Source organism: Pipistrellus kuhlii, unplaced genomic scaffold (assembly GCF_014108245.1).
Source record: "Pipistrellus kuhlii isolate mPipKuh1 unplaced genomic scaffold, mPipKuh1.p scaffold_m20_p_9, whole genome shotgun sequence".
NCBI classification, from domain to species: Eukaryota; Metazoa; Chordata; class Mammalia; order Chiroptera; family Vespertilionidae; genus Pipistrellus; species Pipistrellus kuhlii.
In genome coordinates this window covers 58,875,778-58,901,599 of record NW_023425595.1, presented here as the reverse complement: position 1 = coordinate 58,901,599, position 25,822 = coordinate 58,875,778, and the positions used below count along the sequence as shown (strand labels likewise).

The 25,822-nt window shown below is 40.3% G+C and overlaps 1 protein-coding gene across 1 annotated transcript; it reads right to left on the bottom strand.

Annotated features, from left to right (window-relative positions):
- Positions 1–672: 672 nt before the first annotated feature.
- On the bottom strand, positions 673–25,290 carry RAB39A (RAB39A, member RAS oncogene family). Its single transcript, XM_036426377.2, has 2 exons — positions 24,154–25,290; positions 673–2,364 (listed from the first exon to the last, which is right to left on the bottom strand). Exons 1-2 carry the CDS (start codon positions 24,378–24,380, stop codon positions 1,938–1,940), a joined length of 654 nt encoding a protein of 217 aa, XP_036282270.1. The 5' UTR covers positions 24,381–25,290; the 3' UTR covers positions 673–1,937.
- Positions 25,291–25,822: the final 532 nt, after the last annotated feature.

Genomic DNA, 25,822 nt, shown 5'->3' with positions numbered 1-25,822 from the left:
AGCATGCCCATGAGCAGCTGACACCAATCCCACATTTGTATTCTGCTTTCTCTATAATATTTACAAAGTTTTTTCACGTGATTCAGTTGATTCTCAAAGTAATTCCATAAATGGGTCATTTACAGGTGAGAAAACGGATGCTTAGAGAGGTTAAGTGACAAAGTACAGCAAAGGCAAGCTTAGAAGCCAGGCTTTTTGATTTCCCCTTAAATATTCTTCCCACCATACCACTTTGTTTTTCAAACAAAATGAAGCTACTACAGTTTAACAGTAAAAACCTCATGGTTCCAAAAAGTCAACTTCATGGTGCTACTCTGTGATAGGAATGGTTTACTGAACAGACTAGAAATGTATGCAATAAAATATTTGAGATTGTCATCAATATGTCCCTTTCAGGACGGGAATTTAACCAGTAAGTTCAAAATTAGGAAACTCAAAAGTCATTTTGCAGCCTTACTTCATTATTTTATCTCTACTTTTACTGATGAGATGTAAAATATAATTTGAATGCTAAATGTATCTAACATCTAACCAACTAACCAGAAAAATCTTTCCTACACTTGTACTGGAAATGGAGAAATTTAGAAGTTTACTTGGACAAAAAAGCTATTACTAAAAACCTTCTATATTTACCTATGTTGATACCTATTTTTCCATGTATAATATGCTATATTTTTCTAAAATTGTTAGACTGAAAATCGAGGGGCGTCTTACACATGGAAGTCAGCCAAGGAGGGAGCCTGTGGGTGCATAGCTGCCCATACCGTGTCAAACAGGCTTCTTCCAACAGAGGCTTGTTGATACTGACGTCAGCTGATGCCGTAATTGGAGGTGGAGGTGGAGAGTGTGCAGATGCAACAGGGACCAGATCGTTCTGAGCCCATAAAAATGTCAAAATACAAAAAGATAAATACCAGTAAGCGATTGTATTACTCTCAAAACTCAACTGAAATCAGTTATGCAAAAAAGCATGGAAATAGAGCTGCAGAGAGACAATTTGGACCCCCTTCCACTGAGTGTATGATCAGACAGTGGAGAAAACAGGAAGAACAATTTCTTAATATGCCAAAAAAGAAGAGGGCCTTAAGAGGAAAAGCAGCAAAATGTTAAAAATATTGATTTCTTAATTTGGGGTTAGAAAAGTGGAGGGCATCTTATACATGAGGGCGTCTTATACATGGGAAAATACGGTAATTTTGACACTAGTTCAAGGTAAATTGCTTTTACTTTTTTGAAAATGTCAGTATAGAAATACATTTCTTTTTATTGTCTAAAACAGTATGCTGTAACATCAAAACATTCACTGATAAGTGTTTGTTTTTATCTTTATAAATATTTTCAATGCAATATTTTGCCTAGATCCTTAGATAGCTTCATAAAACAAACTTTTCAGGAGCAATAAATCAGAGAACAAAAATGAGTATAAAACTTATTTTTTTATGTTAAGGCAAAATTAAGGGAAAATAAATATTTTAAATGTTTAAAAAACCTGGTACTGTACCTTAAACAGGGAACTGCTATTTTAGTCTAGTTGATAACTCTGAGATTGCTTAATTTGTAAGTGAACAGTGCACTTTTAAATCACTTTATTATTCAATATTAGTAAATGAACAACAGAACATAATTCCTGATAAAATTTTTTCAATCAGACTATAGATGTACAAAAACCCATTTCAAACTGTCAAGAAAAATGAGTAATATTGACATATTTGGACATTAGTTCAGCTATATGCTAACAAAGTAGGAAAGGGGGTAATTTGATAATTCCAAGAAAAAGTTGTCTGCTTTGCCTGATATTTTAGCAAAACACCGAGTCTTGAAGTGTAAAATGTAAGCATAGAACTCTGGATCAAACACCTTACAAAACAGTGCTGATGGTGGTTTCGATCCTGGAATGACGTCCACCTGTTCTTGATGGTTCTTTGGCATGTTTGAAGTCAGCAGAAGCATCCTTTCCTGGGCTTCACTGCTTCCTCAGAAGAATGCACAATATTTGGAACAAAACCACTTTTCACCCCTTCCCAGCCATCCTGAATACAAATCTCTCCCCTTTTGATAAGGTCATATATGTCTCTTGTCAGGATAGTGAAGGATTCTTCAACATTTGTAGCATCTTTTGCTGAGGTTTCTATATATTTCATACCACAGTCCGCGGACAGCTTTTCAGCTTCTTCCCTTGTAACTTGTCGTTTTGAAGCTAAGTCGCATTTGTGTCCCACTAGCAAAAATACAATCCGAAATGGCTGTACATACATTTTTGCTTCTTCCAGCCAATCTTTCACATGTTCAAAAGATTGTCGGTTAGTAATGTCAAATACTAAAAATCCACCAACTGAGTTGCGGTAATAAGATCGAGTTATTGATCTGAAAAATAAATAGAAAAAATGTTGTAGAAGGACAAGTTGCACCATAATAAAATTTGAAGATACCTTACTGTGATTTAACTAGAATTTATAAATCAAGTATAACCACTGACAGCAAACGTTATTTTTAGATAGATAAATAAGCATCTCACACTAAGGATTGTTATTTTTAAATATATGAAAGAATAACTATTATATCACTGTAGTTAAAAATAGGCACACAGAAAGATTTGGTGAAGGGCAGAGGTTGCTAGCAAACCAGAGCTTAAGAGCATCTCCCAGTCATTAAATTAAATAAGCTCCTTTCTGTTAGAGAAGAAACAAGGGCAAACTTGCTATATATATAGTCCTATGCTATCCCTATTAAAGAAACAACATTGTTTGGAGGTGAGATGAGGTCCACTAATGATTTTTCAAAAGAAATATTTTTATTGATTTTAGGGAGAGAGGAAGGGAGCGGGAGAGAGAGAGAAACATCGGCTGCCGCCCACACTGGAACCTGCAACCTGGGTACGTGCTCTGAATGGCAACCTTTTGGTGCACGGGACTACAGTCATCCAACTGACCCACACTGGCCAAGGTTATGCAAGGGATTTTTCGTGTCTCCAGATTTAGTCTCCCCTCTTTCGGCTTCAGGAAGCTGACCCTTTACAGACAGTTTTCCCAGACTCCCTTGCCGACTTGCTTGCAGTTGGGCTCAGCCAGTGGGAGGTGCCTGCTGGAGGCTGGAAGGGAGAACAGGTATTGACACCTCCCCCAACCCCAACCCAACCCAGGCTGTGACTTGGCAGTGGTTGTGTTCCTCTGCTTCTGATTAAGGCTCCTGTTGGGTAGCTCCACCCGCATGGCTATGGCTTTCACCAGGTTCTGGAGATTTCATCCCCTCAGTTGCCCCTTGTGGCCAGGTGGTCAGTGGCTTCCCACTGTTTAGCTTCACCATCCTTTGTTGGTGCCCTTGACCTCTCCCACATTTCTGAAAATAGTTACTTCGTTAAACTCTTTTCAGATAATCTTTCAAGTGTCCCATTTGTTTCTGACTGAACATGAGGCAAGGTAGCAAGGTCAATACTGTTTTCTATTTCTTGCCTTTTGATATGTTTCCTCTACCTAGAACGTCCTTCTTTCCCTTTTTTGCCAAGCAAATCTATGTCTCCTTCAAGAGTCAGATCTAAAACCATATATATGAGAAGCCTTTTCTGCCTTGACCTGTCCCACTCCACCTCTCTTAGGCACTCCTCTTATATTCCATTAGACCTTTGGCATACTGCTAGGATATCAATTTTCAAATGTTTTAATTGGAATTGCTGGTATGTCTCCCACTAAATTCAAGACTCCTTGAGGTTCAAATATTTTTCATTTATATACCTAATAATTATATTACCTGGCAAATGATAGATGTCACTTAATATTTGTTATACTGATGAATTTTATTGGAGGGAAAGCACTAACTGTTATATGAGCCAGAGATTTCATATGTCTCATTTCCAAGTTGTCAATGATTTTTCGAATTGAGATCATCCTTAACACATTAAGCACCCAGCCTGTTTTTTCTTTCGGACAGAAAGTATAGTGTTAGTCACCAGTGACTGATATGGCGCTTAACATGTTAAGCAAACTCATTTGTTACTTGATGATGCATCAAAGATCTTTGCAGAGGACCAGTGGGTTATCTAGTATTCTCCAATTTTGCAAACCTTCATTATCCCTATTGCTGAAATTACAGCTCAGTTATGTGACCCAACACCACAAGTACCATTTGCTTGGAGTTTGAAGAAAGTTATTTTACACCCATTTCTTGCCATTTCTTCTGCTTTCCTATTTCTCCTCAGAATTCCCACCAGAGAGATTCTCAAGTGATTATATTTTAAAAATGTCTTTTAAGGACTACTATATTATACAGTCATTGACAATAAAAAAAAAATCTCCCACTCTCTTTAGCAGGCTACAAATAATGCAGTTCAGTTCAGGGTGTTTTTTTTTTTTTTTTTAATATTGAGGGATAACTGGTTTGTTATTGTTTTGCCACTCATCTTTATATGAGTGAATTTATGCTGATGTACAATGCCTTAAGAGAAACCTAACTAAGATTGAAAGCTTTAATTTATTCAGCACTAAGTCTGCATTACTTTTATTCCCCGTCCTACTTAATTTACCATTTCTATAATTTTTAAAAACATGTATTTGTCCTGGCTGGGTGTATCAGTTATTTGGAGCTTTGTCCTGTGCACCAAAAGATAGCAGATTTAATTCCCAGTCAGGGCACATACCTAGGTTGCCGGTTTGATCCACCGTTGGGGTGAGTACAGGATGCAACCAATTGATGTTTCACCCTCACATTGATGTTTCTCTCTCTCTCCCTTACTCTCTCTAAATTAATAAAATAAAATAAAAATCCTCAGGTGAGGATGAAAAACAACAAGCAAACATGCTTTTGTGGTTGAAAACTCAATGTTGAAATAAATGCTTGTATATTAGGCAGGGGCATGTCTTACACTTTAGTACCTTGTATTTAGTTTTGAAAACATTTGGAATACAGCTGGCAAATAATTCTGTAAAATAAAATTATAGCAAAGTATATGAAATTATGCTATAAAACAGTCCTTATTAATGATTAGTTAGAAGAAAGGGTCTTAATATGACACCTACCATTTTCTCTCCTCCTACCTAATAAAATAGTAATATGCAAATTAACCATCACGCTGCTCCACAAGCCACACCTCCCAACTATGCCCACCAGCCAATCAGAGCGAGTATGCAAATAAACCCAACCAAGATGGCCACAGCCACAGAGAGCAGGAGGGAGGCATTTCCCCGGCAATGAAGGAAGCCAAGCTTTCTGCCTGCCCTAGCCAGCCTAAGCCTCCACTCAAGACTACAAAGTTTCAATTACAGAAGGTAAACAAATCCAAAGAGAAATGGCTGCCGCCACAGAGTGAGCAGGAGGCTTGGCTCCACTCCAGGCTACAAAGTTTCAATTGTAGAAAGTAACTATATCCCAGATACCAGGGCCTCCATTTGGGTCACTGGGGGGCATGGCCAGCCAGTAAACCACCACAGGCCCCTCGCCCAGGCTGCCCCACGCCCCAAGGGAACCCCCACCCTGATCCGGGACACCCTTCAGGGCAAACCAGCTGGCCCCCACTCATGCACCAGGCCTCTATCCTATTTAATAAAAGAGTAATATTCAGATTGACCATCACTCCAACACACAAGATGGCTGCCTCCATGTGGTCAAAGATCCTGCCCCTATGTGGACACAAGATGGCCAGCAGGGGAGGGCAGTTGGGAGGGACCAGGTCTGCAAGGGAGGGCAGTTGTGGGTGATCAGGCAAGTAGGGGAGGGCAGTTGAGAGGGACCAGGCCTGCAAGAGAGGGCAGTTGAAGGCGATCGATCTTGCAAGGGAGGGCAGTTAGGGGTGACCAGGCTGACATAAGAGGGAAGTTGGGGGCAAATGGGCTGGCTGGCAGGAGAGCAGTTAGACATTAATCAGGCTGGCATGGGAGTGGTTAGGGGGTGATCAAGCTGGCAGGCAGAAGTGGTTAGAGGCAATCAGGAAGGCAGGCAGGCGAGCATCTGGGAGCCAGAATTCCTGGTTTGTGAGAGGGATGTCTGCTTGCCTGTTTAAGTGAGCAGTCCCTCGAGGTGTCCTATATTGGAGAGGGTGCAGGCTGGGCTGAGGGACAACCCCCTCCCCTGCTCCCGTGCATACATTTAGTGCACTGGGCCTCTAGTATAATAATAATATAATTGAACAATAAGACAGCGATTTTCAACCTTTTTCACCTCATGGCACACATAAACTAATTACTCAAATTCTGTGCCACATTAAAATATATAATTCACATTGGATTATTGTTATGTTGGCTGTTGTCATTTTTTAATTTGAAAACCTAAGGGAAAAGTGTTTGGTCTCCCTGACTAAACAGCCAGGCATTGCATGTTGTCAAAATTCTTGCGGCACATTGGTTGAAAATCACTGATTTCAGGGAAGAGACAGGCCTTCAGGCTGAAAACTGAAACTTGAAAGACAGGCCTTACAGGGAGGGCAAGGAAGCATCTATCTTTCTTTGGATCTCCTCTAGAGTCAGGACATTTAGATCTCTAGAAGTTCTTGAAGGTATTATAAAGAGGTAGGGAATAGATACTAAACCAACTAGGTAGGTAGGGCTCCCTATAAAGAATTCAAGAGTTGGCCGAAACCGGTTTGGCTCAGTAGAAAGAGCGTCGGTCTGTGGACTGCAAGGTCCCGGGTTCGATTCTGGTCAAGGGCATGTACCTTGGTTGCGGGCACATTCCCAGTGGGGAGTGTGCAAGAGGCAGCTGATCGATGATTCTCTCTCATCGATGTTTCTAACTCTCTGTCCCTCTCTCTTCCTCTCTGTAAAAAATCAATAAAATATATTTTTAAAAAAAGAATTCAAGAGTTGATGATAAGTAGCAATTCTTTATAAGCAATGACATCTTATTGCATGTTACTTTATGTCTATTTCCTTGTGGGCTTTGAAAGTCTCACAGAATGAATGGGTGATTTAAAGAAAGATAAAAATGGGGAAAAGAGAAGGGAGAAATATATGAATGGATTACAATTTGGTCTCAGGTGCATTATGGAAGAATTAAGAGTTACGAGACTATACTCTGGCAATACTAATAAAAGGGATACAGCATACCCTAAACCCAGTGTGATGGTGGTATGATGGGTTAGGTGAATTATGAAGGTCATGGATCAGGGTTATAAGCTCTTAGCCACATCTTCTTCCTCCCAAGTGGAATACCTGGTATCCTAATATATAAAGAGCCAGGTGCTGCTACAACTGCACAGATGACCGGTCACCATGAAGTGCATGGAGCACCTCTCAGTCACAGGGCAGCAGAGGTCAGCGACAGAGGCCAGGGTAGGCGTAGGGACCCTAACCGAACACGATTTTGTGCATGCTGGGCCTCTAGACTCTAGAGTGTGTGTGTGTGTGTGTGTGTAAATATTTTATTATTATTTTTTAAACCTACCTAGCAAGTTATACTATTATCAACTCCTATCCCACTTTCAGAGAACAGTCTTCTCTCAGAATGTTTTCTCTTCCTCCTGCCTTACCCAAAACTGGCCTGTCTCTGAGAACAGTCTTCCCTGCAGCATGCTCATGTTGCTCATTTCATAGGACCAGGAGGTACCTTCTGCCTCCCCCGTGCCACTTCCGGATAATGATTCTCTCCCAACCCTGTTGTGAAAAAATCCCCTGCTCCTTCAAGGCTTATGCCATCAGAATCATCTGTTGTCATCTGCCAATTGCTTGGTCATTCTCCATGTTCTGAAGACTAGCACTCTGTTTTGTTCCCCTTTTGATCTCAATTCCTGACCTTCTGATCACTGTTTTTAGCATTCATTGAACTATCTGATGTCATCTTTAAGTTTCTTGTTTTTCTTGTCATTAATGAACTTTCCCCTTCATTCTGCCTTTCTTATCCACTTCCTTTCCATCATGAGAATTGCTCACTACCTCAAAAAACTGCAAAATGTAATCTACTTTTTAAAAATCAATATCTCATAGCCCACAAACATGTTTTTACTATAATTCTTTAATTTATTTTTAAAAAATATTGATTTTGAGAGAGAGGAGAGAGGAGAGAGGAGAGAGAGAGAGAGAGAGAGAGAGAGAGAGAGAGAGAGAGAGAAGGGAGGAGGGAGAAGGGAGGCGGGAGAGAGAGAGAGAGACAGAGAGAGAGAGAGAGAGAGAGAGAGAGAGAGAGAAGGGAGGAGGGAGAGAGAGGAGGGAGGAGGGAAAGCGAGAGAGAGAGAGAGAGAGAGAGAGAGAGAGAGAGAGAGAGAGAGAAAGAGAGAGAGAGAAAGAGAGAGAGAGAGAGAGAGAAGGGAGGAGGGAGAGAGAGGAGGGAGGAGGGAGGAGGGAGAGGGAGGAGGAGGAGAGAGGTGGGAGGAGGAGGAGAGAGGAGGAGGAGGAGGAGAGAGGAGGAGAGAGGAGAGAGAGAGAGAGGAGAGAGAGAGAGAGAGAGAGAGAGAGAGAGAGAGAGAGAGAGAGAGAGAGAGAGAAACATTAATGTGAGAGCCGACCCGAAGTGCCTATAACAGACTGGAATGCTCTATCAAACCTAGGAAAGTTCCACTAGACAATTATAGGAGTGGCATTTTGGAATAAAAGCATGCTCTAACTGTCAAGAGCTCTTTCATTTTTGAGAAACCATTTGTAGCTTACAAACCTTCTTTGATAAGAGACCAAATAAATGCCTGGCTGTGGAATACCAAGTGACTGCAGCCTAAGTGCTCTTTAAGAGCTATGTGTTCTCTGACTCACCAGGCTGGAACTTTGTCACCAAGCAGAAGTCATAGATATAGGCAGGAGTGGGGTTGGAACCCGAGGGAACCCAGAGGAACAAGGCTCAAACACCAAGCACACCTATTCCTGCAGCACCCTCTCAATGTATGGCCTTATCTGGATTTCCCTATAATAAAAGAGGGGTGGGGGGAATTCAAGTCTGCCTCACAGATGGCTGGAAACAATATGGTGGCATTGGTCAGCCCCATTCAACTTGAAGGTCAGTGGAAAAGATAACCCTCCCACGTGTGGAACTTCTCCCAGAGGAAGAGATGGAGAGATGTATTATAGGTAAGAATCTACACCAACTCATGAGCAGAGAATAAGGGTTTGACATATTGTGAAAATACAACAAGATTGGAGGACTGAAATAGGAGGTATCAGGGAAGAGGTATATATTAATAGATGGATGTGAATACTTGCATTCTATGTGAATAGTCACCATAAACCCTTCTATGGAAGAGTTTATAATAATCAGTGAAACAAAACATTCTGTCCTTCGGTTACATCAGTAACTGGATGTGGTACTTTACTCTGGGAGGGCCATCATGGAGGGGACACTGATATGTCCTCACTGTAACAGATATTTAATCTGGATTCAAATGGTACTTGTACCACCATCCATGAACTTATGGAATGCCTTACACAGCCATGGTATCCCATACTTTGATGCAGGCCAAAGATTTCACTTAACAGAGGAAGAGATAGGGAAATGGCTTGGTGCCATGGAATTCAGTGATCTTGTCATTGTCACATCTTGTTCTATAAAACGATGGAATGGGTATTAACGCATTGCGGACCAATAGATTTATTGCTAGCTTTACCCAGTGGCCAGGTAAGTTTCTATTGAATGAGTACAAAAAACGTTTTACATAAATATTAAAGGCTTGCTTTAAAATTGAATAACCATTGCATTTTGAAGTTTTTTATTACAAGTGCTTACAAGCTAATATCTTTTTAAATTATGATAGTTTGCAAAAAACTGTGTAATAAGAAGTGAGAATTCTCGTGATCCGTCGATTCAATTATGCTCATGTCCAGATTTGTAAAATTTTAGCATGATCCTTAAAGATGTATATGAACCAGTGAGGAATAAAGTAGATGGTATTCTCCATCCCCATAAATAGATGCAGTGGTTTGGGAAACAAGGGGTGAAAATGGGGTTATGCTGCCTCTCACAATTACACTTATCGAGTTACTAAACGTTTTTTGTTGCCCCTAATTCCTGTATTTCTAAACTATGCTGATATAAAGGTTTAGTATCCAAGGGAGAAATGCTTTCACTAGAGAACCACATGTTGCTCTGAATTAGCTGAGGCTGCCAACTGGCCATTTGGGGATTCTTTCCCCCCCTTTTTTTTGTTTATCCTCCTCTGAGGATATTTTCCAATGATTTTTAGAGAGTGAAAGTGAGGGAGAGAGACAGAGAGAGAGTTCATAATAATCAATGAAAAAAAAAACATTCTGTCCTACAGTTACATCAGTAAACTTTCACCCCAGTTTGGGCTCAAAGAGGTCTTGGTGGAGAGATGGAGGCCATGATTGGGCTCAGCAGGGACTTTCTCTGACATGGGCTGCCATTGCGTAACACCCATTTTCCCAGCAGCTACTGACACATGGATTGGTTTCCTCCCACACATACCCCTTCGAGGGCCAGGGATCTAGCCTACAAGCTAGGTACGTGTTTTAATTGGAATGGATTCCGGGTCCCTTCAGTCTGTGGGCTGATGTTCTATCCACTGAACCAAACTAAGCTATGATCATTTGGGAATTCTTATGGAAGTGGGTAAACAGGCCAAAAAAAGGGACAACAATGTTGTGGGGATCACCTGGTCTTCTCTGGTTCTTGCTACACAGAACTCCTGGGATCTTTTGGTTTATTCTAGGCATGGTCCCTCTAATTTCCCACCAAGTCTCTGTGCCTCAGATATGCTTCCAGTTCCTTTCGTTTTTGATTAAGGTCTTCAAGTTGGTTTTGTTGCTGGCAACCAAATACTTGGTTGACACAATCTGCGTATATTTTATAAGAAAAGAATAATACAAATCAAAGACACAAATATTTAAAAATTTTTAAGTTTCATGAGGCCAAAGTTCATTATTTTTATTTTTATTTTATTTTTTTAAAATAAATTTTTATTGTTCATGTTATTACAAATGTTCCTTTCCCCCCCCCCCCCCCCACCATTGCTCTCCTCCACCAGGTTCCCACCCCACTCTCTGCCCTTTCCCCACTCCCCATTGTCCTCATCCATAGGTGCACAGTTTATGTTCAGTCTCTTCCCACATCCTCCTCTCCCCTTTTCCCCAAGAATCGTCAGTTCACTCCCCTTCCATACCTCTGATTCTATTATATTCAACAGTTAATATTGTTCATCAGATTTTTTTTTTAATTTCCTTGGTTTTTAGATTCACTTGTTGATAGTTACGTATTTGTTGTTCATAATTTTTATCTTTGTTTACTTTCTCTTCTGAAAGAACCCCCTTCAGCAATTCGTATAATTCTGGTTTGGTGTTGATGAACTCCTTTAGCTTTTTTTTTATTATTATTAGTGAAGCTCTTTATCTGACCTTGATTCTGAGTGATAGCTTTGCTGGATAGATTATCTTTGGCTGTAAGTTCTTACTATTCATCACCTTGAATATTTCTTGCCATTCCCGTCTGGCCTGCATGGTTTCTGTTGAGAAATCAGCTGACAATCGTATAGGTGCTCCTTTATAGGTAACTACCTGCTTTGCTCTTGCTGCTTTTAATATTCTCTCTTTGTCTTTTGCTCTTGGAATTTTAATTATGGTTTGTCTTGGTGTAGTCCTTTTTGGATTCCTTTTGTTTGGAGTTCTGTGTGCTTCCTGGACTTGTAAGTCTAATTCTTTCACCCGGTGGGGGAAGTTTTCTGTCACTATTTCTTTCAGTATGTTTTCAATATCTTGCTCTCTCTCATCTTCTAGGACCCCCATAATTCTGATGTTGGTTCGCTTGAAGTTGTCCCAGAGGTTTCTTACATTATCTTCAATTTTCTGGATTCTCTTGCCTTCTAGCTTCTGTGGAGGAGTGTCTTCTGGCTCTTTATGTTCCAAATCTTTGACTTGATTCTTGCGATCTTCCATTCTGTTTTTAGGACTCTGTATAATATTTTTTATTTCAGACAATGTATTCTTTATTTCTTGTTGATCCCTTATCATTTCTTGTTGATTCCTTATTAATTCTAGTTGATCTCTTTTCATATCCTCATAGGTCTTATCGATCTTTTCTAGGAAATTCTTGAAAAACCTTATAAGCGTAGATTTGAACTCTATATCCAGTCGCTTTTTGTCCTCCATTTCTTTCGTTTGTGATCTATTTTGTTGTCGCATTTTGCAGCTACAGATGGGGCGGAGTTTCAGGGTGGAGCCTACAGCCTTGGCTTCCATCAGCCCTACCCTATGCAGGTCCTGGGTCTCAGGGTCCTTCAGTACTCGCTGCAAGCGCCTCTGAGAGAAAGGTGCCCTCGATTTTCGCCTGCTACCAAACGGCTCTCTGCTTTCCCCCAATGAGCCCGGTATTGGGGTTCAGTTCAGTTGGAAGTGGAGTTGGAGGTGGCGTTCAGAGCAGTCTGGAGCCCCTGTCTCCTTCCCGTCAGGGCAATCCCGCAGCACAGCCAACCGTCCCTTCTCTGCGCACAATGTGCGTGCCTCCGGGACCTCCTTTCGCCGCTCCCCCGGGGTTCCGCCTTACAGCCCAGCTCCCTCTGGATAAGCCTGGGTCCCCGGGGTCTGGCCTGGAACTGGGGTTCAGAGCAGTCAGAACTGGAGCCCAGCACAGTTGAAGCTTTTATCTCCTTCCTGCTGGGGAACGCCAGCCAGGCACTCGGCCTCCCTCCTCTCTGGCTCCGTCCTCTCTGCGCACCGCGTGTCTCCGTACCTTAGGCTTTTACAGCTCCTCCGCGCTTCCTTCTGGTTTTCTCCTTGCTTCTCGTTGTAGAATTTCCAGTCAGTTGACTTTCCTGTAGTTCTGGGTAATGTCCATTTTATATTTTAGTTGTGTTTTATTGAAATTGTTGTGTGCGGCTGCGGCTAGGTTTTTACCTGGGCAGCCATCTTGGATTCTCCCAAAGTTCATTATTTTTAAAAATTGAAAAACATATGAGATCTACCCTTAACAATTTTAAGTGCATAGTAGAGTATTATTAACCTTGGCACAATGTCGTATAGATCTCTAGACATTTTTCTTTTTCTTTTTTTTCTTTTTTTAATATATTTTATTGATTTTACACAGAGAGGAATTGAGAGGGATAGAGAGTTAGAAACGTCAATGAGAGAAATACATCGACCAGCTGCACCTACCCCACTGGGGATGTGCCCGCAACCAAGGTACGTGCCCTTGACCAGAATCGAACCCAGGACCTTTCGGTCCGCAGACCGACGCTCTATCCACTGAGCCAAACCGGTTTCGGCTAGACCTTTTTCATCTTGCATGACTGAAACACCGTACACCACTGAACAGCAGCTCATCTTCTCCTCCCGCCCCGTGGCAACCACTCTTTTACTTCCTGCTTACATGAGCTTGCCTACTTTAGGTCCCTCAGATAGGGGCATTGTGCAGTACTTGTCCTTCCTTCTGTGACTGGCTTGTTTTACTTAGCATGAAGTTCTCAAGATTCACCTATGTTGTAGCATATTATAGGATTCCTTTTTTTATGGCTAAATAACATTCAATCATATGTTTACATCACATTTTCTTTACTTATCCACAAAACTTATTCTTATATGTATGTTTGCTTTAGAATAGAAGTGTGGTCATCTTGTTTATGGAAACATTTTTGACTGTTTAATTTTCCTCTTTAACTTTATTCCTGAAATACATAGATAAGTGATATTGAGAGCACTGAAGATTGCTTACATTTACATTTAGTTACTTAATATAAGAGCAGTGCAATTAAGTGTGGATTTAGAATTTTTTTTGACACAAATGACAGGATTATTGACATTCTAAAAAATGTCAATGACATCTCAAATTAAACAGTTATTCAGTTTCCTGGAAGGCGCTTAAAGCAGGATGGTGTTGTCATATGAAAGACAAAAGTCCATAGGCCCTAGAATGGTCAAGATTATTTATACTAGTTACTTATATAAAAAATTTTATCTGAAAGCGGCAAGAGTATGTGCTGTTATTATGAACTTGGTTGGATATGCATAAGCCTTTTAAAAAGCAACAAAATACAAAGCTCTTGCTGACTTACTTTGGAAAAGTGAACCAGATGTTCCATCCTGAAAATGTCCTTCTTGTGGCTTTGCCAATTGTAAAATAGGCATTAAGAGGCTAGAAGTACTTTGATGCCAAAGGCGTGGGCAGCAAGCAGCCTATGAAAGCATTAGTCTCAGGAGAGCCTCTGTTCACTATGGTATTACACTCCTCCGCCTCCTTCTGGGAACATTCGTTGTGTTGATGCTTCATTTACTGCGACCTCTGCCTTGTAATTTGGGCCTTTCCCATTGTTTTCAGGAGATGAAACTATAGCACCTCAAAAGTCAGATAATATGGCCCAAACTGGTTTGGCTCAATGGATAGAGTGTCGACCTGCAGACTGAAAGGTCCCAGGTTCGATTCCGGTCAAGGGCATGTTCCTTGGTTGTGGGCACATCCTCAGTAGGGGGTGTGCAAGAGGCAGCTGACCGATGATTCTCTCTCATCGATGTTTCTAACTCTCTATCCCTCTCTCTTCCTCTCTGTAAAGAATCAATAAAATATATATTTTTTAAAAAGTCAGAAAATATAAAAGAAAAATAAATAAAAGGCCAAATCTGGTGTGAAGCCTCGAGGTTTCCTATTACTTACAGCTAACATTGCTATTTCTTTATCTCATAAAAGTGCTTTTTATGGGAAAAGTTTGAATCATGCTACCTGATGTAAAATTATACTACAAGGCCATAGTAATCAAAACAGCATGGTACTGACCTAGCCAGTATGCTCAGTGGATGGAGCATCAGCATTTGGACTGAAGGGTCCCAGGTTCGATTCCGGTCAGGGGCACATTCCCAAGTTGTGAACTCAATCCCTGGTGGGGGGCATGCAGGAGGCAGCTGATCAGTGATTCTTTCTCATCATTGATGTTCTCTCTCTCTCTCTGCTTCTCCCTTCCTCTCTGAAATCAATAAAAACATATTAAAAAAACAAACAAACAGCATGGTACTGCCATAGAAACATATAGATATATATGTGTGTGTGTGTGTGTGTGTGTATATATATATATATATATATATATATATATATATATATATATATCAATGGAACAGACTAGAGAGCCCAGAAATAAACCCATGACTTTATGGTCAATTAATATTTGACCAAGGAGGCAAAAACATACAATAGGCTAAAGACAGTCTATTCAATAAATTGTATTAGCCAAAACCGGTTTGGCTCAGTGGATAGAGATTGGTCTGCGGACTGAAAGGTTTCAGGTTTGATTCTGGTCAAGGGCATTTACATTGGTTGCGGCACATCCCCAGTAGTGGGTGTACAGGAAGAAGCTGGTCGATGTTTCTCTCTCATCGACGTTTCTAGCTCTCTATCCTTCTCCCTTTCTCTCTGTGGAAAATCAATAAAATATATTTTAAAAATATATTAGAAAAAATGTACATCAGAAACTCAACAGGCATGGCATGGAAATGGCATGAAGTACTCAAAATAATGGAAAGCAAGAAACTGAGACTAAGATTATTATAAGAGCTTTCCAGACAAAAAAACAAACAAAAAAAACCCCCAAGACTAAAGGAGTACATTACCACCAAGCCAGCATTACAAGAAATGCTGTGATGAGAAGAAGAAACAGAAAGAGAAACCTAGCCAGATAGAATTAAAATGGCAATAACTACCTGTCAATAATAACCCTATATGTAAATGAATTAAATGCTCCATTCAAAAGGTATAGGGTAGCTGAATGGATAAAAAAAAATTGACCCACTGCCAAAACCAGTTTGGCTCAGTGGATAGATCATCGGCCTATGGACTGAAAGGTCCCAGGTTTGATTCCGGTCAAGGGCATGTACATTGGTTGCAGGCACATCCCCGATGGAGGGTGTGCAGGAGGCAGCTGATGGATGATTCTCTCTCATCGATGTTTCCAGCTCTCCTCTCTCTTCCTCTCTGTAAAAAAAAATCAATAAAATATATTTAAAAAAAAAAAAAACAAAACAAAACAAAAAAACCCTGACCCAACTATATGCTGTCTACAAGAGACCCACCTCAAAACAAAAGACATACACGGGATGAGAGTGAAGGGATGGAAAAAAATTTCCCAAGCAAATGGAAAAGGAAAAAAAAAGCTGGAGTAGCAATACTCCTATCTGACAAAATATACTTCAAAATGAAGGCCATCACAAGAGACAACAAAGGTCGCTACATAATATTAAAGGGGTCAATCCAAAAAGAGGATATAATCCTGGTAAACATATATGCACCCAATATAGGAATATATATATATATATATATATATATATATATATATATATATATATACTTTTAGAGGACTTTAATAGAGAGATTGACAACAATACAATAATAGAAGGGGCTTTAACAACCCCCCTAACTTCAGTGGATAGATCTTCCAGACAAAAACTTAACAAGGAAACAAAAACTCTAAAGGACACACAGGATCAGATGGATTTAATTGACATTTATAGAACATTTCACCCCAAGACAGCAGAATATTCAATCTTCTCAAGTACACATGAATCATTTTACAAAGATAGACTATATGATAGGACACAAAACAAGTCTCTAAAAGTTCAAGAAGATTGAAATCAGATCGAGCATCTCTCAGATCACAGTGGAATAAAATTAGAAATCAACTACAGTAAAAACACCCCAAAACATTCAAACACATGGAAACTAACTAGCATGTTATTTAACAATAAATGTGTTACCAATGAGATCAAGAAAAAAATAAAAAACTTTCTGGAAATAAAATGAACACAAAACAAACTCAAATTTCTGGGATACCCAGCAAAAGCAGTCCTAGAGGGAAGTTCATAGCACTATAGCCGTACATCAAAAAACAAGAAAAATGAGCAGTCTACTATTTAACTCTTCAACTTAAAGAGAACAACAAGAAAAGCTCTGAGTAAATAGAAGGAAAGAAATAATAAAGATTAGAGCAGAAATAAATAACATAGAAACAAACAAACAAACAAAAACAATAAAAAAAACCCCACCACAATACAAAAAAAAAAAAAAATCAATGAAACCAAGAGCTGGTTTATTGAAAGGATGAAAAAAATTGATAAACCATTAGCCAGACTCATCAAGAAACAAAGAAAGAGGACCCAAATAAATTAAACCAGAAAAAAAAAGTGGAGAAGTAAACACTGACACCACAAAAATACAAAGGATTGTAAGAAAATACTATGAATAACTACATGCCAACAAGCTGGACAATATGGATGAAATAGACAAATTCCTAGAAAAATACAATCTCACAAAATTGAATCAGAAAGAATCAAAACATGAATAGGCCCATAACAACTGATAAAATAGAAGCAGTAAAAACAAAAACAAACAAACAATCAAACAAAAAACAAACAAAAAAACCTCCCAGCAAACAAAACCTAGGTCTAGACAGCTTCACAGGGGAGTTTTATCAAATATTCAAAGAAGAACTAATACCTATATTCCCCAAACTATTTCAGAAAATCCAAAGGAAGGAAAACTTCCAAACTCTTTTTATGAGGCCAGAATTATCCTAATTCCAAAACCAGATAAAGACAATATAAGGAAAGAGAACTGCAGGCCAATATCCCTGATGAACATAGATGCTAAAATCCTCAACAAAATACTAGCAAGTCACATCCAGCAACCCCAAGATCAACTGGGATTTTTCTAGGGATGCAAGGCTGGTATAACATTTGCAAATCAATAAATGTGATACATCTCATAAACAGATTGAAAGACAAAAATCACATGATAATATCAATAAATGCAAAAAAAAAAAAGCATTCAAGGAAATCTAACATCCATTTTTAATAAAAATTCTCAGGAAAATGGGAATAGGGGGAGCATATCTCAACATGATAAAGGCCATATATGACAAATATCAATCAATATCATAGTCAATGGGCAAAAACTAAAACCATTACCCCTAACAAGAACACAACAGGAATGCCCACTTTCACCAATCCAGTTCAACATAGTACTGGAAGTGCTAGCCATAGCAATCAGACAAGAAGAAATAAAAGGTATTCAAATTGGAAAAGAAGAAGTAAAACTGTCATTATTCTCAGATGACATGATATTGTACATAGAAAACCCTAAAGACTCCATAAAGAAAAACTACTAGACATAATAAATTAATTTGGCAATGTAGTGGGATACAAAATTAACACTCAGAAATCTATGGCTTTTTTTTTTTTAGACCAATAATGAACTCACAGAAAGAGAAATTAAAAAAAAAAAAAAAAAAAAGCCCATTTACCATCACACACACACACACACACACACACACACACACAAAGAAAAAAAAAAGATACCTAGGAATAAACTTAACTAAGAAGATAAAAGACCTATACTCAGAAAACTACACAGGGCATTAAAAAAAAATAGAAAAAGACATAAACAAATGGAAGAATGTACCATGTTCATGGATCAGTAGAACTGACATCATTAAAATGTCCACAATACCCAAAACAATCTATAGATTCAATGCAATCCCCATGAAGATACCAATGGAATATTTTACAGACCTAGAACAAAAATTCCTATGAATAATAAAAAAACAAAACACAACCAAAATAGCCACAGCAATTCTGAGAAAGAAGAAAAAAGTTGAAGGGATCACAATACCAGTTGACAAGCTATATTATAAAGCCACTGTACTCAAAACTGCACAAGAACAGACATAAAGACCAATGGAACCAGAAAACCCAGAAATTGACCCAAGTCATTCATATTTGACAAAGGAGGCAAGAGCATACAATGCAGTCAAGATAGTCTCTTCAATAAATGGTATTGGGAAAATTGGACCAATAGATGCAAAAAAATGAAACTAGACCACCAACTTACACCATACACAATAATAAACTCAAAATGGATAAAGGACTTAAATATAAGATGGGAAACCATAAAAATACTTTAAGAATCCATAGGTAGCAAAATATCAGACTATGCCATAGCAATATCTTTACCAATACAACTCCTAGGGCAATGGAAACTAAGGAGGAAATAAACAAATAGGACTACATCAAAATTAAAAGCTTGTACACAGCAAAAGAAACCACCAACAAAACAAAAAGAAAGCCACTGCATGGGAGAACATATTTGCCAATTTTATCCCTTATAAGGGTTTAATAACTCATACAACTGAACAAAAGGAAGATAAACAATCCAATAAAAAAAAAATGGGCTAATGACCTAAATAGACACTTTTTGAAAGAGGACATATAGAAGGCCAAGAGACAAATGAAAACATTCTCAATGTCACTAATCATCTGAGATTTGCAAATCAAAACAACAATGAGATACCATCTCACACCTGTCAGAATGGCTATCGTCAACAAATCAACAAACGACAAGTGCTGGCAAGGATATGGAGAAAAAGGAACCCTCTTGCACTGCTGGTGGGAATGCAGACTGGTGCAACTGCTGTGGAAAGCAGTATGGAATTTGCTTTAAAAAATTAAAAATGGAACTCCCATATGATCCAGCAATCCCACTTCTAGGAATATATATCCCAAGAAATCAGAAACGCCAATTAGAAAGGATATATGCACCTCTATGTTCATAGCAGCACAATCTACAATAGCTTAGATTTGGAAATAGCCTAAGTGCCCATCAGCAGATGAGTGGATTAAAAAAAAGAGATACATCTACACAATGGAATACTATGATGCTGTAAAAAAGAAGGAACTCTTGCCATTTGCAACAACGTGAATGGACCTGGGGAGTATTATGTTAAGCAAAATACATAAACTGATGAACAAAAAATAGAGCCAGAGGAAAAAAATATAGTTTAGAAAACAAGTAATCCTGTTACCTGCAGATTTTTAATATTTCCTACATCTTTTGGGATATTATACTATGTTAGTACACTTTTGGCAATATTATTATATTTAAAATCTTTTTTTCTTGAAATATTAATGTTTATTGCATGTAACATTATTATATTTAGAATAATTTTGCTTGAAATATTAATATTTATTGCATGTAAATGGGTAATTATTTTGTATCTACAATCTGGTAATAGATTTATTCTGTATATTATAAACAATAAAAATAAAAAAATAAAATTTTTTAAAAAGAAGCAGGAAAGGCAAAGAGATGCCTTTTATCCATAGGTGAGGGGTATTCCAAAATAAATAAATAAATTAATAAATAAATTAATTAATAAAATGTATACCTTTGATTCTCTCCATACTTCTAGCCATTTCAATAGTTATCCTTATTAACACCGTGTTAAACACTACTCTTATTTCCTTTCTAATATTTTCCACTATGATGATTAAAAATTAAAAGAGGTGATTTCGAGTTTCTTTACAACCCCCAATAATGCCAAATCCATCTTTCCTTCTTCCTGGCCACATGGTAGCCCAGTTTAAGTGTAACTTTGCAATTAATTTCTTCTCAGTGAATTGAGAGCTGAAATGATTTGTACCATATTAGTCTCAGTTTTTTAAAAGGATCATTGCTCAATTTAGATGTTTTCTTTTCCCTCCCCCTGATGTGGAATACAGTCCATGAAGATGATTAAGTCCTAAGAATAATAGAAAAATGAGAAGGATAGTACCTGAATGGTGGCCTGGAGGAGAGGTGCTCCAACTTGGGTCACTTACCTTAAGACTGCTTGTTACATAAGTGAAATAAACTTCTATCTTTCATGACACAGCTGTAATTTTGACTCTCTTAATACAGCAATTTAACATTTATCCTCACTAAAACGTAGTGTTAATAATAATTTAACATATACGTGTTATATTACAACTTACAATATGCTCACATAGACATTATTTTTCTAAACGAGCGATTTTCAACTTTTTAATTTCATGGCACATATAAACTAATTACTAAAATTCTGCAGCACATAGAAAAAAATATATATATTTTTTGCCAATTTGACCAAAAAACAACAACAACAAAGTATAATTTTGATTCATTCATACCAGACAGCTATTGTTGTATTGGCTATTGCCATTTTTTATTTGATGATCTAAGAGAAAAGAGGTTGGTGCCCTTGACTAAATAGTCAGGTATTGCATGTTTTAAAAATGCTTGGAGCACACTGGTTGAAAAATCTCTGTTCTAAACCTTGTTCATTTTTATTTTGTTGCCTTTTTGCTTTTGCTAGCAGTTATTACTGGCTAGGATGTTAATCTGAACATTAAAAACAAAGGCTTTATTTGTCTATCTCATTAACAAAAGACTAATCTGCAAATCGACCAAATGGCAAAATGACCAGTTGCTATGATGCGCAATGACCATCTTAGAATGGCAGATGCTTGACACAGGAGCTGCCCCCTGGTGGTCAGTGCACTCCCATAAGGGGAGTGCTGCTCGGCCAGAAGTGGGCCTCATGGCTGGTGCCTCTCCCACTTCCATGGAAGCGCTAAGGATGTCCGACTGACAGAGAGCACAGGCAGCGGGCCTAAGCCATCAGTTGGACATCCCCCAAGCACTCCTGTGCTGCAAGAGAGTGCAGGCCAGGCTGAGGGACCCACCCCCCCATAATGCATGAATTTCGTGCATCAAGCCTCTAGTTATATCATAGTTAAGCTGGGAGGGGAAAAAGAAAACTAAGGCTAATCATAGTTGTAATTATTGGCTCACTGTCATTTTGTCTGTTTTCAAGTTACATACTAAGCCATCTAAAGGAGGTTCCTTTTTGTTAGCTTACATTTAAACTAACAAAAACCTCCAAATATAAAATTCCCCAAATCCTAATGGTATTATGATTACAACTGACAGAAATGTATCTTCATGAACTATAGGATCTTTCTATGAAAGAAATATTCAAGGATATCTATTATTCAAAATAAATATCTGTATTTTCTTGAAGATACAGAGTAATTTAACAGTAATTGTTTGAAGTGCAATTATATTGTGAAACATCCTGTTAAATGAGAGAAAATCAAATATTTGGAGGTAGCTACTGAAATATGTATGTATTTATAAATATATCTTATTAAAGAGCCAGACAAAATAAAGTATGACTCATTGTCAGTAAACATTTCCTAAATTTTCTTATATTATTATGAAAGTTACCATTTTTTTAAATAATGTATGTAAGATGAATTATTATTTACTTTCTTCTTAAAGAGAATGATCTATTTAACAGAAAGGTCTTTAAGATCTAACTAATTATCTTGTACTCTCTTGTCAGTAAGTTCAGGAACCACTGAATTAGACACAATAAAATTTTGTCTCCTGTGTTTCTTGTAGTTACAATTCATAGTAGATGGTAGAAATTTAAAGCATTTAAAACATGTTTTTTTTAAAAAAAAAATATATATTTTATTGATTTTTTACTGAGAGGAAGAGAGAGGAATAGAGTTAGAAAAATCGATGAGAGAGAATCATCGATCAGCTGCCTCTTGCACACCGCCTACTGGGGATGTGCCCGCAGCCAAGGTACATGGCCTTGACAGGAATGGAACCTGGGACCTTTCAGTCTGTAAGGCCTACACTCTGTCCACATAGCCAAACCGGTTTCAGCAAAACACATTTTTACAATATTATATCCGCTTTAGAGGGGTGAAACAAGAGCTATTAGCAAATGCCAAATAATTTGTAATCTACCTTAGAATGGTAAAACTACAAGGAACCTTAGAGTGCCTTCATTTCACAGATGAGGAATCAGAAGTTTGAAAATTATTCTAAGTAATGGAAGCTTCCTGAAGAGGAAGGAAAGTTCTTCATGAAATTCTAGGTATTGTATAATGCAAATCAAAATCCTTTTATGTCTTTCTGAAGGGCTGCCCTTGCCATCTTTCCACGTGGTACATAGGAAAACCAAGGGATAAGCAAGCTAAGCAGTTCACTTATTACCTCTATGAATCAGTGTCATAGCTGGGAATGGAAGCCAAACTTGAAATGCTGGAACAATCTCACTGAAGTAGGATGATCTCATACGGAATGGATGCTGGCTGCGGGTGAGGGGAAACCATATTTGGGAAGTCCTCTCATGAAGTACTGTATTTCACAAGCCCAGTACTTGCTGAAGACTGCAAAATGCTTGCTTACCGATGTGAAATTTTTAAAAATTTCCAAGGACGACAGCATATCAGATTCCCTACCTTCCTCTAAAAAAAAAAAAAAAAAAAAAAAAAGGGTCCTTGAATCCCAGAAACTTAAAATGTGCTTTATGTTTGACTCAGTCTTACACGTCCAGGAAGTGCATACAATTTACATTTAGTTTTTATTCACATAACCTAAGTCGCCTTTGTGAAATCCTTCTCTCAGCTTTTCAGCGAACATTCACAGTAAGACTACTCATTTGCGTATCTTAGCCTTGGAACGTTATAAATACAACAAAGTTCCCAACCAATCTCAGTACACCTTTTCCCCACCAAAGCACCAAAGATGATAAACTTGTAAAGAGAACTCAACCCTTAAAAAAAAAAAAAAAAAAAAAAAAAAAGAGCAAAAAACCCTGAGCTGAGGGGGGTGGGGGCATACGTGGGGAGGGATTTGGGATGGGAATGAGGGGATGAGAACAATTACGTGATACCATAATCAATAAAGAAAATTTTGGAAAAGTTCAAAAAACAAAACACCAAACCCTGAGCTGTGCCCGAGTCCCTTGATGTCACACCTAGTTGTACAAGACACATCCCCCCCGGGTCATGGCCAGTATCTCTGAGGACCGCATTCGGTGCTGCGAGGTGTTCAAACCGTCACCGCATCCACCTCCCTCGGCGATGCGATGCTGGGTGAGCTCCCGCAGGAGCACTCACTGCTGCGGTGCAGCTAACGGGACCAGTCACGAACCTGGGAACCCTCGTCGGCAGCTCTCCCGGGCCGGGCCCCGCAGAGGGGGGGAGCCGCTAGGTTCGGGGAGGAAAAGGGGAGCTCGGAGGAGGGTGGCCGGCAGGGTGTGGGCGGTAAGGGAAGCAGAGTTTGGAGAGGGAGGGGAAGGGAAGGAGAAGGCAGACCGGGAACCGAAGAGTTGGGGATCAAAATACCAGCAGGAGCAGCGCGGGTTGGGGAAGAAGGGGTTCGGTGAGGGTTCCCTAGGTTCAGGAGAGTAAAGGGATGGGTGAAAAGGGGGGCGCAGGAAATGGGTGCCAAAGAAAGAAGTGAGAAATTGCGGAGGAGGAAGTCGACCCTGGGAGGGAATGGATGCTGGCTGCGGGTGGTGGGGCAAAGGGGGAAGCGAGAATGGAGGGTCTGCAACTTTCGAGAGGAAGGGCCAGCAAGCCTCCCCGGACCGGGACCCCGGACGCCGGCGCGAGGGGCAGGAAGGGCGGCGGGTGCCGGGGTCCCCGCGGTCCGGCGCAGGCGGCCTACCTGAAGCGCTCCTGCCCCGCCGTGTCCCAGAGCTGCAGCTTGATCCTCTTGCCGGGCTCGATCTCCAGCAGGCGCGAGAAGAAGTCCACGCCGACCGTGGGGTCGCAGGCGGGGGAGCGCAGCCCCGGGAAGCGGCCCTGCGTGAAGCGGTGCAGGAGGCACGACTTGCCCACCGTGGAGTCGCCGATCACGATGAGGCGGAACTGGTAGATCCAGATGGTCTCCATCCCGACGCGCCCGGCAGGCCGGCTCCGGGGCAGCCCCACCCTCCCCGCGGCCGCCCGGCAAGTTCGGTGGGAACTGTCCCTTCAGCACCTCCGGGCGCCCGCCCGCCTGCTTCCAGCACATTCCTGCGGCCGCGGCCGCCGCCCGGACCCCGCCCTCTCGGAGGGGGAGGCGGGGCGGCCTGGCCGGGCCGGGCCGGGCCGGGGCCGGGGCCAGGGGCGGGGCGGGCCGCGCCAGGGAGGAGGATCGAGCCTGCCGCGCGGGCTCCCGCCCCGATTTGGGGAAATCACGTTCCCGCAGAGCTCACTGGGCGCCGACGGGAAAGTGGGTGTGGTGAAGGGACGTGACAGGAGCAACAGCCAATGGGAATGAAGATTCCAGGGTGGCCAGCCAATGAAAAGTGAGGATCCTTTTCTGTCACGCGTCGGGGCGGGCTTGCCCGGTTCCCGCGGTGCGTTCGGAAGTCTGGGACGCCGAAGCCTGAGTCACTGCTGTCACTGCTTTAACGGGCTTGGCCAGCCCTGTGGCCTCCGGGCCTGCCTGCCCGGGTTTCCGAAGGTTCTGGTTGCGGCTTCCTGCTCCCTCGTCTTTCCGAGCGTCACTCCGAGGCGTCCCGAGGGGAAGGAGAGTCCGAAGGAAGGAAATGTTCAGAGCAAGTTCTGGATGCTTCCCGAAGGGCCTTGGCCGTGGCGTCTTCTCCTCGCCGCGTTCAGCCCAGAAAGATGGCAGGTGTCATCTCCAGCCCCGGAAAGGAGAGGAGGAAGAAAAGTGAGATGTGGAGATACTCAGAAAAGACACCAATCTTCTCCGTCTCTGTTCTGTAAATCAAAACAACCTGAAAGGGGTCTCAACTTAGCTTATCTGGTCAGGGACCTAAATAAACAAAGCACACTTAAATTCTGGTAAGGTCTTACTGCTTTTTCATGCCTTTCGTAAAACTGGAAAGTACTGGATTCAAAGTTTATCTTTTAAAACAGCTTTAAAGTATTTTTTGGAAAATAGAATTTTCAACAGCTCCACGTTTTTTCATGCCCACATCTAAACGCTATTATCCTTCCTTGTTTTGGAGAAAGAGGATATGTTTAATCCTTTGCCACCTATGTTTTTGGACTTTTTTTTCTTCATAGATTTAAACCTCAAATCTCCCCCTTTCCAGTAGTTTCAACTCCTCAGCCTATAAACATGCTCAAGTATCCACGGCCCTAAAGCCAAGCAAAATATCTCTCCATTATGCCTATCCTTAATTTTTTTATTGACTTCACAGAGGAAGAAAGGAGAGAAAGATGGAAACATCAATGATGAGAGATGTGGACGAAAGGGGCCACATGCTGCATCGTGGTCCTGCCAACTCAGAGATCTAAAGTAACCACAAAGGATGGTCTGAAATTAAACTTTAACTAAACACAGTGATGGTGGGCAGTTACATCCTAGGCTGGTATCTTCA